The following is a 13,564-nucleotide window of genomic DNA, read 5'->3' on the forward strand; positions in this document are numbered from 1 at the left end:
CTCGTTTTCACTCATTCAGCGAGCGGCAACGCACTTTGCAGACAGCGCTATCCACTACAGTACCTCTTAGAGTATCGTAAATTCAGGATTGAATGAAGAGCAAGTTCATGTTCGATAGGCGAGGTCTCGGAGGTTGGCAGGTTAAAAGCTGATAGCAAATGCAAGTAAATGCTATGGTATTATCACTCTGAAGGCGAGGGATTCTCGAGTGTTGAGCGCTACCTAAGTACGTGAGAGGAATCAAATTTCTTTTTGTGGTCAAGTAGTAGGTGGCGTTGATAACCTTCAATCATTTTCATCCTTCATTTTTCTTCCGGCGCCAGGTTGATTGGTTGGTTGGTTGGTTGGTTGTGGTATTCGAATTCTGAATTCTGAATTCAGCCCCTCTCCTTGCTGAAAGCTAAACAATTTTTTTGTGTTTTTGTAGCAGCATATTTTTTCAGGTGAATAAGAGATAGCCTTTCGGGGGGGGGGGGGGGGGGGAGAATCGCTTGGAGATGGATTGATTGGCTTTTAATAGTTAATCGAGTATAATGCTTGCTTTGCTCTGCTTACTCGCTTACTTTGCTTTGCTTGTTAGGTGGTGCTATCGTTTCGTAGAATCGCATGCAGTGGGGGGGGTTTTTTTTTTTCTTTTTATTTTGAAAGTAGTAAGTAATAATATGGGATTATTCGGCTTTTTGGGGGGGACGGGGAAGGTTGGTTTTTTTTTTTTCTTGCGGCTCGCTTCGCTTCGGTTCGGTTAATTTTGTTGATTATTGGTTAATTGATTAATCTAGACGATTGAAATTCCGTATTGGCGCACTGAAATCACGGAGCAGACATGGCGATGGAATACATGAATGTTCGTATCAACTTGGTTTGATTTAATTCTGGGTTGAAATGTAGGTCATCTATTCGGAAAGAAAAAAAAATACCAGTCAGTCTGTCTTGCCCATCTCGTGTATATGAATCAGAGTTCAGTGCCCCTCGTTGTCGACGTCGACGTCGACGCCAGCAACCCACTCCAGGGCGCCGGTCAGATGGCGGACGAAGTAGTCCTCGGCGTAGCTCGCGTTCGTGTGGCCCATGCCGGTGTAGAAGGCGCGGGCCCGGCCCTCGAACAGGTGGTACCAGGCGATCGGGTGGTTCGGGTGCATGCGGATGACGGCCGGCGTGTACTGGTCGATGTACTCCTCGCTCAGCTCGGCGAGCACGGTGTAGGCGCTGCCGTTCAGACTGGGGTTCGTCTTGTACGTGTACCACTCGTCGGTGCGGCGGTGGGAGGGGGGGAGGTGGCGCGTGGAGGGGTGGGTTGTGTCTGTCAGGTTGACGGTGTCGGGTCGCTCGGCTCCGCTGCGAGGAGAAAGAGAGGGGAGATTAGCCGGGTGTCAGCAGGGGTGGGAGAGGGAATTTTCTGGAGTTTTTGAATTTTGGGGGAAGGGAAAAGTTTCTTTTACTCCGGAGGGTAGAGTTCGCGCTGCTTGTCGGAGCATAGTTCATCAGTTACGCAGGGGTGGTAGGCAAACTAGGGGAGTCCATCAGCGATTCTCCCTTCTTTATTTTCCGATCGTGAGAATTTCGTTCGCTTGTTTCTTACCTGGGCCCCAACAAGTTCGCCGTACCATTTCGGCATCAGATCTCCATAGTCGCCAGCTGATACTCTGTAAGCTACTGGCTCCTATGACAGAATCGTGTGTCGGAGACTCACCTGCGTGGACGCCCAGCCAAGTGCCGCCGTTCTGCAAGAACGAGTAGAGAGCGTCGGTCTCGTTGCGTTGCATAAAGTTCCCGGTCGTCTGGAGGAAGACCAGGGTTGTGTAGTTCGCCAGACCCTGTGCGGTGAAAACAGACGAGTCCTCGGTGGCCGCGACGGACCACCCTTTCTGTCTCGCGATGGATGTGACAAGTTTGATGCCGCTGGGGATGCTGTTTGACTTGACATGAGCAGCTGTCCAAAAGACCCTACAGTCGACTACAGGATGGGGAGCGTGCATACCTGTCGTGTCTCCAACCTTCTGTCTTGGAGAAGATCAGAAGACTCGGAGTAGCATGTCCGCCATGGGGCGAGGTAGCTGCGAGGAGTCAGAATCTGGTTGGATGAGGCGTTGCTTTGGTAGTTTGATTACCAGAAGAGTTGATTTTGCTAATTGCAGATGCAAACAGCATCAGAAGTGTAGAGGCTTTCATTGTCGACAGCGGTAGACAAGATATGGATTGGTCTTGAAGTTAAGAGGTAGGGGCTCTTCGGCTAAGATGGGGCCGAATTTGGAATGAGCGATAGGATTCGAATTTCGAAGAGTAGATGGGCGACTTTGGAACGAGTTAGAGAATTCGAAAAACAGATTGGGGGTAATTATATACTAATGCTCACCATCTTTTGGGCGGAATCTTGATTGACCGACCGAACGCCATCCAAGTTTGCAAGTTTGAGAGGACTCCACTGCTCCGAATGATGATGATCCAGGAGTACTGGTTTTTGGTTGGCCGGCACCGACTGGACGTTAATAGAGAAAGCCGGTGTATATCATGGCGAAATTGGAATCTCCCACAGGGGGAAGGGATGCGACTTCAATCTGCCTACCCCGGACTCTCCATTGTCGTCACCATTACAACGCTGGACGGTGGAACACGAGGACTCGTTCCACCTCCCGGATTTGTTTGCTGCTTATCTTACCGTTGGGTGGAGACTGTTCAGGACACCCGGGACTCGGAAAATGATATACCGTGGTATGGGAGCATGAGAGCATGGGATCATGGGACCGTGGGAGTATGGGAGGAGCATGGGAGGAGCATGGATGGAAGAACGTCGTTTGGTCAAGCACTATATTTCGCGGCGGATCCCCAACTTGGCTTTCGGGCCGTCGAACGAGATCCGCTGATGCCCGAGACATGGCCATATCAAAAATTTACCGAAGCAGGTTGCAACTCACACGAAGTCCCGGCTACAGATCAGTATATATGGTGTGGAAGTTCTTGGACGATGGGTGGAAAGAGGCATCTCGGTAGTCTCGTTGTATTAGGCAGATGAACTTCAGAAAAGTTGTTCTTTAGATCATGTTTATCCATGTAGAAATTTATTTGCTGACTGGGAATCATGTGTTTCCATGACATCGACCCTATATCATGATGAAATATTTCGGTATACGTAGGGATAGCTATGATCTAGTACTTGCCGCAAGAGCAATACAGAAGCTTATCAGGGAGACGAAGCCGACCTTCCCACACGCTTCGTCTTGCAAATAGTTATATATCCGACCCTAGTACGTACGGATTCCCAACAATATTTACAAACCAGGTTCCACCGAAAAAGAGCCAGAGATCAGGGTCTACTCACCGTGAAGTAATAAACTTTATTTCAAAAGAAGCAATGGCTGACTCTGTCGATCACATAGGTATTCGACTCATAAATAAACCACTATAAAATGATATATAAATATCCTCCCGGTCCCAAAAATACTACCAAGCTGCTCACAATTCCATGTTAGCCCGCAAACACGTCTACAATCCCGTCAAGCCGGATTCCACGATAACGCAGACTTAAAGACTGATTATTCGATCATTTAAATTGGACTGATACGGAGCTTACAGATGGCGAGCTATCCATCCATGCAAATCTAGCCAACGGAATATGAGCTTGATTTCGACTTACTGAATCTTTGTTTTGGGCAGAAGATGGGGCGCCGCCCATCTTTCCACCCTGGGCCGGCAGATTTGGTAGTCGTACATCCCTTAATTCTCCGGGCTCTGGAACTTCGGCGATCCATTTTTTTTCGAGCTCCGAAAAGTGAATCAGGATTAGTTGTACAACGACAGTATACGTAGTATACGTAGTATATGAGAAGTATATGAGAAGTATATGAGAACGTAGTATATGAGAAAACTGGAATCCCGAGGCTTGGCGACCCAGGACCCTTCGCGAGATAAGCTTTCCCGACTGCAAAGAAACGACTGACTGCCGAATTCTCGGCCTCGCCGAGACGTTACTCGCATCCGGTCCGTATCCGTCCATACATGCGTAATTCCTGTTTTGGCAGCACATGGCGAGTGGCGACGACGAGCGGCAAACAGTACAACTCAACACATTTGGCTATGATTTGATATTTGAATTGCAACTCAGCGGAACAAAATTTAACTGATAAACGATTAATTCTGAGATTTTTAATTAAGGCGCGCAGCTAAGGTCTGAGTTACTACGTAGATCCTGGAACTTGAGGGATGGTAAGAACCCTCCGCATTCGTGCTGTTTTTGTATTATTATTAAATAATTGCAAGGTGGTGCTCGATTTGGCGTGTAAGAGGTGCGTTTGTTACGGTATTACTGTTCAATTAGTGGCTGCCTTGCAGACCCGCTCCCAAATCAATGGGTCCCGGGTGACGGTCAGCGTATCTATCCCCATGCGTCGATCATCCCCAAGGACCGAGTTCCGTTTGACCCACTGCCTCTTCCTGTATTCCGACCATGGGTACGATTAACGCCCTGAATAGTTATGATAAAAACGGATGAGATGGAATTCGACTAGGGACAAATATGCTGGCCGCACGATGTGATTATGTACTTCACAGCGCTGCTGTACCGTAGACGAATCTTTAAGAGAGAGAGGCAAGGGGTGGAGAACTCGACTCGTGATACCTGCGACATTCGACAAAAACTTGCAAAGGAAGTGACGAATTAGTGATCATCTGTGTTGGAAAACCTCCAGAATGTACTAGAAAAATTAGTGAACAGCATCCAGGCCAGGCTGGAAAGTGTAGTTTATGTGCAGCTCTCAGGCATACAGAGTGCAAAATGCAGAGACAACCTCTCATTGTTGACTTTGACTTTTGCCTCGCTTGGGGAAAGGGGTAAAGTGGGACTCAGACGCGGCCGCGTTTTAGTGCTTCCCCACACGTCAGGTACCTCGTGAATTAAATGTGTAGGCCCTCGCTGTCACCCAGCATCAAGGCCTCACTTTCTCTAGAACACCTCGACATCAACCCCTAAGCCATCTCGGCTTTGACGAAATTGAACATGGATTTCTTTCGCGACCTCTCTATCGAGCTTGCCACCAGCCGCTGCGAAAAGCTCCAGGCGCCGAGCTACCTCAACCTGACACTGTCCATGTGAGTAGACACATACCAACCAACGACAGTGTAAGTATCTGCAGGAGCTCTCGCCTGACAAGCCAAATAGCTTTATACTCCTAGGCATTCTTGTTTCCTACCTTCCTCAGCATTATCGAATCATCGCGCGCGGCACCTCTGAAGGAATATCGCCTTATTTTATCCTCCTCGGAATGACCTCTGGAACATGCGCCTTCGCCAATATACTGGTACTGCCGGCTTCTAGAGCAGATGTGGGATGCTGCAAGACCATCAGCACATTCGAGTGTGCAGCGGGTCTGCTAGGGATTGCTCAGGTTGGCGTGCAATGGTTCTGCTTCAGCGTCATGTAGGCATCCTGGGCCGATGGAATGTAAACAGCTCACTAAACAGCGGAGCAGCTTACTTCTCTTCCTGATCTTTTTCCCTCGAGGCGCAACGCTGCCGAATAACGATGCCGAAAAACAGTACACCTGGCGGACGGCTGTCACGGTGGCATTCCTTTGTTTACTGCACGGTCTGGTTGTCATAATCATCAGCATGGCTCTGGTCATCTCACGGCCGCACCACCTAGGCACATGGGCCAATACATTGGGAATCATGGCTACAGCACTGGCCGGAATACAATACATCCCGCAGATCTGGATGACTTGGCACCTGGGTCATATTGGGAGCTTGAGCATTCCCATGATGCTTATCCAGACTCCCGGAAGCTTTGTTTGGTCTGGGAGTCTGGCGGCAAGACTCGGTCTCGAGGGTTGGAGTACGTGGGGCGTTTTCTTGGTTACTGGGTGCTTGCAGGGCTGTTTATTGGTTATGGGTATTTGTTTCGAGGTCAAAGCTCGAAGGGAGAGGCAGAGTGCCGCGATCGTGGGGGTAAGCATCACATGTCCTAATCACAGATACAGCAATATTGTTGCTAACACCTCACAGGCAAGCGAAAGGGGCAGTCACGAAACTGACGATGAAGGAGGAACTGTCATTGAAGATGGTTGGAGTGAGAATACCCCGCTGCTTAATGGGTCGAGAAAATCATCTCGGATCCCGGCTCCAAAATGAGCTTGTAAGATGCTTCAAAAGCAGTCACTCCTCGAATGCATGAATTACCACGTTATCCGCTCCTGTGTCTGCTCCATACTTCTTCTACGTATGTATGGTGCTTGCCGCGGTATGTATGGCAAGCCGGTTTGTGATCGCCCCAAGGGCGGGCGGATTTGCATTTGGAAAGCTTCAAATAGATCGCGTTTATCGCTTCTAGGGTAGCCGCGAGCTAAGAGGTAAGCATTCCATCCGGGAAGAAATGCTTTTTGAAAAACTATGCCAATCCTTCGATAGCCTCTTGCGCAGCAAAGATTGCTGCAAACTACCGCGCAATGTCCTGTCCGAGGAAGTTGGGGGTGATGTGGGAAGAGACGTGCGGAGTAATGCGATGATAGATGGGTGGAGCAAGCGCTGGAACTAGGAGAGATGAGCTTGAGGTTGTGACTTTTGGTCGGTCCTTCTGCCTCTCTAAGTAAGCTTGAATGTGTCGGTGGTTAGCTATGCAGTGGCAGTACAGCAGCCTATCGATTCGATCACAGATGCGGATCTGAGCCCTGATATGGTCAGTTTGCAAATCGCCAATGTTACTCTTGAAGACCTGCTAAATGCTACTAGGTTGTTTGTCGATGTATAAACATGCTCCTAGATTCCGCAATAACGATGGTCAAACATCGCTGTGAGGTTGACGGTTTTGTGGTTGTCCATGATTTCGAGTACATCTATGGTATGTCTTGGGGATCGCACTTAATTCAATGGCCTTGCTTGACCCAGGCTCTTTCTGCAACATATCTCTAACTCTCCACTCTCCCGAAAAATCTCCTACCTTTCAAATGCTGACTGGATATTGACTAGGCTTCTCAGACGTCAACCGCTACTCCCAAGATACTGGAGCTGCAAGATAGTAAGTAGTAATTATAGCTAGCTGGTACAAAATTCCGTTCGTCTAAGATCCAGGATTACAAGCGGCAGCCTACCGTGTGGAAAGGTTGGTCAGATCGTAGCGCAGCCATCAAGCCCAACGGAACGATGAGATCATCTCCCAGACCCGGCCTCCTCTCGACACTCCCACCATCTCCACCATCTCCAGCAACAACGACATCAACATCGTAGTCCGCGGTCCGGGCGCACACCCCCAGATCATCGAGGTACCACGGCGTCCCTGAATTCATCGTCCGCATGACCACGTTCTTCTCGCTGGTCCCGCTCCACCGCTTCCCGCTCTGCTCCTCCACCTGGGCGTCCGTCATGTTATCGGTGCGGAAGACGGTCATGAAGGGCTGGTAGTAGCAGGCCTGGGAGAAGTAGAAGAGGTTCGGCACCTGCAGTCGCAGCTCGGGCAGCGTGACGTGGTTTCCCGAAGCGTACCAGCTCCCGCTCCGGACCGGCGGGAGCCTCTTGGTGCCCCGGAGCATCCGCCAGCGCTGCTCGCGGAGATCAAAATCGATGGCCATGTCGGTCCCGTGGAGCTTCCCCTTGATGCGGACGAACTTGCGGAAGCCCTCGTGGGGACCGAGGCCGTAATCGGAGGCTTGCTTGATCTCGAACAGTTCGTCGGGGGCGGTCCGGGGATGGCTTGCTGATTTGTTTCGCGCGGTGGGATCCGGGAGCCGAAATTCCGTCGGCGGCCGTCCGACTGGATTGATTCAGTTAGCAAAAAAAAAAAAAAAAAAAAAAAAAAAAAAAAAAGAGGGGGGGGGGAGGCATGTTGGAGGCGCGGGGATCATAACTTACGGTCGCCCAGGTTGACATGAGTGTCGAAACCAAGGCAGCTGTGTTCCATCTGATGGCTAAATGCAGCCGAGGGAAGGGCGCAGAATCTACCCTCCGAATTAGTCTCAGCTCAAATTCTGCGGTACTGATGCTTACAGGACAGGGAAAGCCAGGGCTGCGCAAGCTGCGAAGGAGATAAGGAACAGGCGGACCACGTTCCGGTCAGTTGTGTGGCGCCAGATCCTCAAACGCTCGCATATATTATGAGAAAAAGGAGCGAGGAATCTGAAGGCGAAGAGCAGGCCTGAGACGCCACTAATTAGTGTCCCACCCACCATGGCCAGCACCAATTCGGATCTTCTGCGCCCCTCCGTATAGCCTGGATATTGTAATGGTTTGATTGCACGGGGAACATGGTCGAAAGCCCACACTAAGAGAATGCCCTGGATAAAGAGGTGAGCCACGAATGATGGCTTGCAGACGGGCCTGATGCCCGGTGGAAGAGCTCGTTGAGCTGGTGGAGTCCCCGTCAGATCGAGACTTTGGCTACTCTCAATGTCGAATCTACTCTCAATGTCGAATACGTGAACGACTTGAGGTACATGCACCTCCGATGGGGTTCGCAGCACTCTGGTAGCAACTCGTGACTGTACATCCTTTACCGTGGCGTCAAGTACGGCTTTCCTCCGACGGCAGCTGTCCATACACACAACCTCATCGCAGGGGCCCGGGTGGCACATCTGCGAACAAACCTTGTTGCAGAACGAGCCGGGCACGGTGCATTGTTGGACCTTGAGGCAGATCGTCTCACAGGAATTCGTGGGAAATTTGCCGCCGTTGTAAGGGAACTCGCCGCACCAGCACCGTGGCTCCATGTCCACGTCTTTCTCCCTCAACGTCTTGCACACGGGGCATGGCCACCAGCCTCGGCTGTACGAGTTGAGCCATTTCTCTGTACAATCGTGATGGTAGACGTGGTAGCAGGCTTCGCACGACCAGACGGGTTCTCTGAGCGAGATCAGATCTGTGCAGATCGAACATTTGTATCTATCGACGTGAGTGATCTGCTTTGCTCACTTTCTCTCTCTCTATATGTGTGTGTGTGTGTGAAGCATCATATACGATGGGTGAAACTTACTCCTTGTTAGCGATCTTGTCCAATATCTTCTGACCAGGAGTCGGGTCAGACGCCTCCATTGACGATGCACCAGGCTGTGCCATCTCGACACCCCAATCCAGCCGAGTATATGTGGTGATCTTATCAATATCCACAAGGTCGGAGACACATTGCGTGCAACGTACTGAATTAAAAATGAGAAGTCCTCCTCCCAGAAGGAAAAATGGAGGGTTTATAAACAAGCGGGCTCAACATAGTGGTCATTCACGTAAAGACACTCTTTCGCCCTACTACTCAACTACCCACCATCTAGTGCATCTCTCTATCTAGCCATACCTTGCCTTACCTAGGTAGTCTGTCTGTCTTTCACGCTCCGAATTTTTTTTTTTTGGAATAGTAAGCGTCATGAGACGGGACCGGGAGGGAAATTTCCTTCACGAGATAGAATGATGGATGCAACTAAGGTACGTAAAGTCCGCCGGCGAGCGAAGAGTCTGGAAATAGAAAGTCTTGGAACGTTGACGAGGGGAGGTATTTCGCGAACTGGGTCATCACTCCGCGCGAGCGAAGCAGGAAACGAACATGTATGGTTCGGTTGGACTTGGACTAGACCAGACTAAATTAAGATAACTCATTCGCAAGCAGTACGTAGGGTAGTCAGAGGGTTCATTTGGCTCGTTAGCTAGATTGGTTTTATCGGAGTATCTGAAGATCCCGTCCAACCCCCCCCCCCCCCTCCCCCCACCCCCTCGCTCTTTTTCATATTCCAAACCTGCTGGTATCGCCGGATTTTATCTTATCGCTAATATATATCTTCTCTCTCTCTCTATTCTTCTTCTTCTTCTTCTTCTTAACCAGTATTCCGTAACATACATCTTGTACGCCGCCAAACCAATCCGATCCAAACCAAACCAATCCGATCATCTCATCAGTCCCCCTCGATATATATATACCTCACCTAGCAGTTAAGTTGACCGACTTTGCACCGATCAGTGAGCTAGCTGCCTATACCCTTGACACCTCCGCTCCGTACTCCGTCGGTATTAGGTGGTCAGAGAGCAGAACTAGGTAGGTAGGTACGTAGGTACGTAGGTAGGTATTCCCCACTTAAGGACACATTTCCACGGGGGATAGGTTTTTGAGCTGATGAAATCGATGATTAGTCGGTTTTCATGTGCGCTTAGTTTGGGTTGGTTTGGTTTGGATTGTGTTTGGGTTTTTTGGGCTGTGGGAGGGGTGGGGGGTTCGGAGGGGTTGGGGAGGTCTGGGTGAGCTGGGTTGCGTGAGCTGAGGGGAGGGAGAGGAGGAGAAGCTGGGTTTGGGTGAGAGGGTGAGAGGGTGAGAGAGTGAGAGAGTGATTGAATAAGTGAATAAGAGCTGAAGAGGCCCATCGTGTTCGAATTGAACGTATTATCCTCTAGACCGATCCCTAAGTCCAAAAAAAAAAAAAAAAAAAAAAAAAAGACCCCAATTTCACTACCGTTCAAATCTGCCCTGTTCTGCATCTCAAGGTCCTCATAACCTCGTCGTCCCAGAGATACTTAAGCCCTTGATCAGATCCGCCGCCTTCTCGCCAATCGCATAGGCCGGCATCTGAGTATGGCCTTGGTTCAGCAGCGGCATCACGCTGGTGTCCGCGACTCTGAGACCCCGGACGCCTCTCACGCGCAGCTCGGCATCCAGGACCGCCATGGGATCCTCCCCGACGCCCATCTTGCAGGTTCCGCCCGGGTGATAGCAGGTCGTGGCGTTGTCGCGGACATACGGCTCCCAGTCCTCTCGCCGGGTGTGCGCGTGGTGGGTGAGGTGAGCAGGCCAGCTGCCGTCCACGATATCCCGGGTCCCCCTGCCCTGGGTGACGATCTCGTTCGCGAACCGGCAGGCCTCGCTCAGCACCAGGAGGTCGAGGTCTGAGGACAGGTACTGGTGGTCGACGACGGGGTTGGCCGTGGGATCTCGGCATCTGAGTGTGACGGAGCCGCGGGACTGCGGCGCGAACAGCTCCGCGATGATACTGAATGCATGTGTCGTGTCGCCGTCGGGGTAGTCGGCGTACTGCTTGGGTCCGCCGTAGCACTCGGTGGAGAAGAATTCAACGTTCGGCTGCGACGGGGTGAGACCCATCGGGTCACGGCCTTCTTCTCGTGCAGCGGAGTTCCAGAGGGGGTCATGCTTGAGCCGCGCGTCGAGACGGGCGTAGCCGAACGCTCCGAAGGGAAAAGTGCTCAGAGGTCCGCGCTTCTCTTCTTTCCACTGGCGGTAGGCTTCCCCGAGAGCGTCTGGCTTGTACAGAAGGTGGTCGTTCGTGAGTCCGGGCGTCTTGGTGAGGTAGTAAATGAAGACAATCTGGGGACTGATCAGCAAGTGGTGTTCCATAAGGGCAGAGTCGAGGCTCACCATATGATCCATCAGATTCTTGCCGAGGCCTGGAAGGTCAACCTTGCAGTCAATGCCGTGCTCAGCTAGCTCTGCTTTAGGCCCAAGGCCCGATCGTAAGAGGATGGCTGGAGAACAGTACGCGCCACCCGAAATGATGACCTCTTTCCTCGCCTTGATCTCCCTGGTGCTGCCATCCTTCTCCATGACCTTCACACCGGTGGCCTGGAGATCCGATCCACTGCCCTCCAAGATTACTTTGTCAACCGTGGTGTCGGTCTTGATCGCAAGATTGGGTCCTTTGTGGACAAAGTAATCCGCAGCAGTGGTTCTGTCTCCCTTGTAGACTGTTCTTGGAGCATGGCCACACCCGTGCGGGTTGTCGCCTGTGGTAAACATATCGTCCTGGCGTCGCAGACCTCGATCCGCCATGGATTCGAGAATCATATTTGAGATTGGAGCCTCTACCGCTTAGCACAGACTCATTCTTTGGGAAGTGGATGAACACGTACTAGGTCATGAGGCTCGGTATGAAGTAATCCTTCGTGACCGTGAGCCTCTTCATCCGCCTTGAACCATTCTTTGCCGTGGAAATTCTCCGCCTGTCTCAAGATGTCAGCACAATGCTGCTGACCGAGATCAGCTCCAGGCCTCTATACCTTCTTCATGTATCCAAAGACTTCTTCTCCGCTCCATCCAGGTATATGCCAATCATCGTAGTCCTGGGGTGTTCCTCTAATGCACAGAGTTCCGTTCAAACCACTAGACCCTCCCAGGAACTTCCCTCGGCTGACTTTGACCTGTCGTCCATTAGCTCCAGGGGATGGCTCAGTAGTAATGTTCCAATCGGCTTCCGTGTCAAAATTCTTCGACCTGTGCAGAAAACACTCAGTGGAATGTCCGATTTCCTGCGGGTGCTATTTGCTTACCATCCCCCTACCATCAACGTATTCTCGAGAAGTGAGTTGTGCTGGCCCGCCTCGATGACGAGAACCGAGAGGTTAGGGTCCTCAGCAAGACGAGCGGCCAGAACAGATCCGGAAGTTCCTCCTCTGTGATCACAAGTCAGATGATACACTCAGCGTGATGCCGGAATCTTCTGAGGTACCGACCCGCAGACGATATAGTCGTAGGACGAGGCAGTGGCATCGGGCTTAAGAGTGATGTTTGCCATCATGGATTTGTTTTACGTTCTTTTCATTCCTGCTTCGTCTTCTCGAGGGGCGCGAGGCTAGATTTATACGAAACTACTTTGAGTGACAATCCGGGAATACGAAGTAGAGGGCATACACAACCCAACCCCACCTCGCCTCGCCTCAGCCCGGCCCGACCCAAAATCCCACTAGCCCCTTCATAACCTCAAACACTAGCATCGATTATATCAAACTGGTAGGTGTGGCTCAGTGGTTCAATACCATGAGCCAGTAACATCCGTAGTCGTAGTACAAAATCCAGTTTGATACCCCAATATAACCTATTCAATTAGGTTTGTAGATTGGACCCCTATAATAGTACATGGGCGTCCAGTTGAGTTTTTGACATTTTTTGGTTTTGTTTATTTTGCTCGCGCTACCTTTTTTTCCGGCTTTGTTTTGGTCAAGGAATTTGCCGAGGTTTGTCCCGCTCGCTTAAACAACCCCCCCTTTAAAATGTTGTTGTTGCCCGCTCCTCCTCTCTTCTTTAACATGTGGAAGATGCTCCTCGGGCTCGGAATGGTTCCGCCGGGATCGGCATGCAGGTAACGCAGGTTATTGACAACGTATATCATGTAGCACAATAGCATTGTAGCATTGCAGCTGTTCCGCGATCCACGTTGCATTGCGCACCTCTTCCGCGGAGTAGCAGGCCATAACGAGTCTAGAACCAGAGCCAGTACCAGGTTAGAAAAGGGGTGATGCTTGCTGTCCCAATGTCATGCGGTCGGACGGATGGGTTGATAGATGGATGGGATCAACAATTGACTTTACCCCGCACCAACTTGGAACACACGGGGTCTGGGGCTACTAATCAATGAGCTGAACCAAACCACGGACTCTAACCGAGTCCCTGTTTATATCCTCGAGCTCGGGTTCATAGATAGATAGATAGATACATATATACATGTATATTACGGCGGAGAGTAGAGAAAGAATTCTATGCAGGTGTCGGAGATATGATCATTGGAAGTCGGGTACAGCCATAAGTGCATTTACCAAATTTATATGTAATATATATTTTATGACGTACGAAGTAATATATATATATTTCAATAGCAGTGAA

The 13,564-nt window shown here is 50.6% G+C and overlaps 4 protein-coding genes across 4 annotated transcripts; 1 reads left to right on the forward strand and 3 right to left on the reverse strand.

The window, feature by feature from the left end:
- Positions 1-959: 959 nt before the first annotated feature.
- L3040_004794 (uncharacterized protein) lies at positions 960-2,169 on the reverse strand (the record flags this gene model as incomplete). Its single annotated transcript, XM_007291068.1, has 6 exons — positions 960-1,335; positions 1,440-1,507; positions 1,580-1,635; positions 1,691-1,908; positions 1,979-2,054; positions 2,109-2,169. The coding sequence occupies 6 exons, from the start codon at positions 2,167-2,169 to the stop codon at positions 960-962; spliced, it is 855 nt and encodes a 284-aa protein (XP_007291130.1).
- Positions 2,170-4,990: 2,821 nt separating this feature from the next.
- L3040_004795 (uncharacterized protein) lies at positions 4,991-7,004 on the forward strand (the record flags this gene model as incomplete). Its single annotated transcript, XM_007291067.2, has 9 exons — positions 4,991-5,082; positions 5,153-5,410; positions 5,463-5,937; positions 5,995-6,083; positions 6,325-6,338; positions 6,397-6,482; positions 6,620-6,664; positions 6,718-6,826; positions 6,955-7,004. 9 exons carry the CDS (start codon positions 4,991-4,993, stop codon positions 7,002-7,004), a joined length of 1,218 nt encoding a protein of 405 aa, XP_007291129.2.
- A 54-nt stretch (positions 7,005-7,058) lies between these two features.
- Positions 7,059-9,033, reverse strand: L3040_004796 (uncharacterized protein; the record flags this gene model as incomplete). Its single annotated transcript, XM_066156336.1, has 4 exons — positions 7,059-7,735; positions 7,834-7,919; positions 7,969-8,820; positions 8,951-9,033. 4 exons carry the CDS (start codon positions 9,031-9,033, stop codon positions 7,059-7,061), a joined length of 1,698 nt encoding a protein of 565 aa, XP_066011750.1.
- Positions 9,034-10,444: 1,411 nt separating this feature from the next.
- Positions 10,445-12,479, reverse strand: L3040_004797 (uncharacterized protein; the record flags this gene model as incomplete). Its single annotated transcript, XM_007291065.1, has 6 exons — positions 10,445-11,275; positions 11,327-11,767; positions 11,818-11,907; positions 11,965-12,178; positions 12,235-12,357; positions 12,418-12,479. 6 exons carry the CDS (start codon positions 12,477-12,479, stop codon positions 10,445-10,447), a joined length of 1,761 nt encoding a protein of 586 aa, XP_007291127.1.
- Between the last annotated feature and the right edge of the window lie 1,085 nt (positions 12,480-13,564).

This window comes from Drepanopeziza brunnea (genome assembly GCF_022702325.1).
Source record: "Drepanopeziza brunnea f. sp. 'multigermtubi' strain 214-2 chromosome Unknown ctg7, whole genome shotgun sequence".
Taxonomy (NCBI): domain Eukaryota; kingdom Fungi; phylum Ascomycota; class Leotiomycetes; order Helotiales; family Drepanopezizaceae; genus Drepanopeziza; species Drepanopeziza brunnea.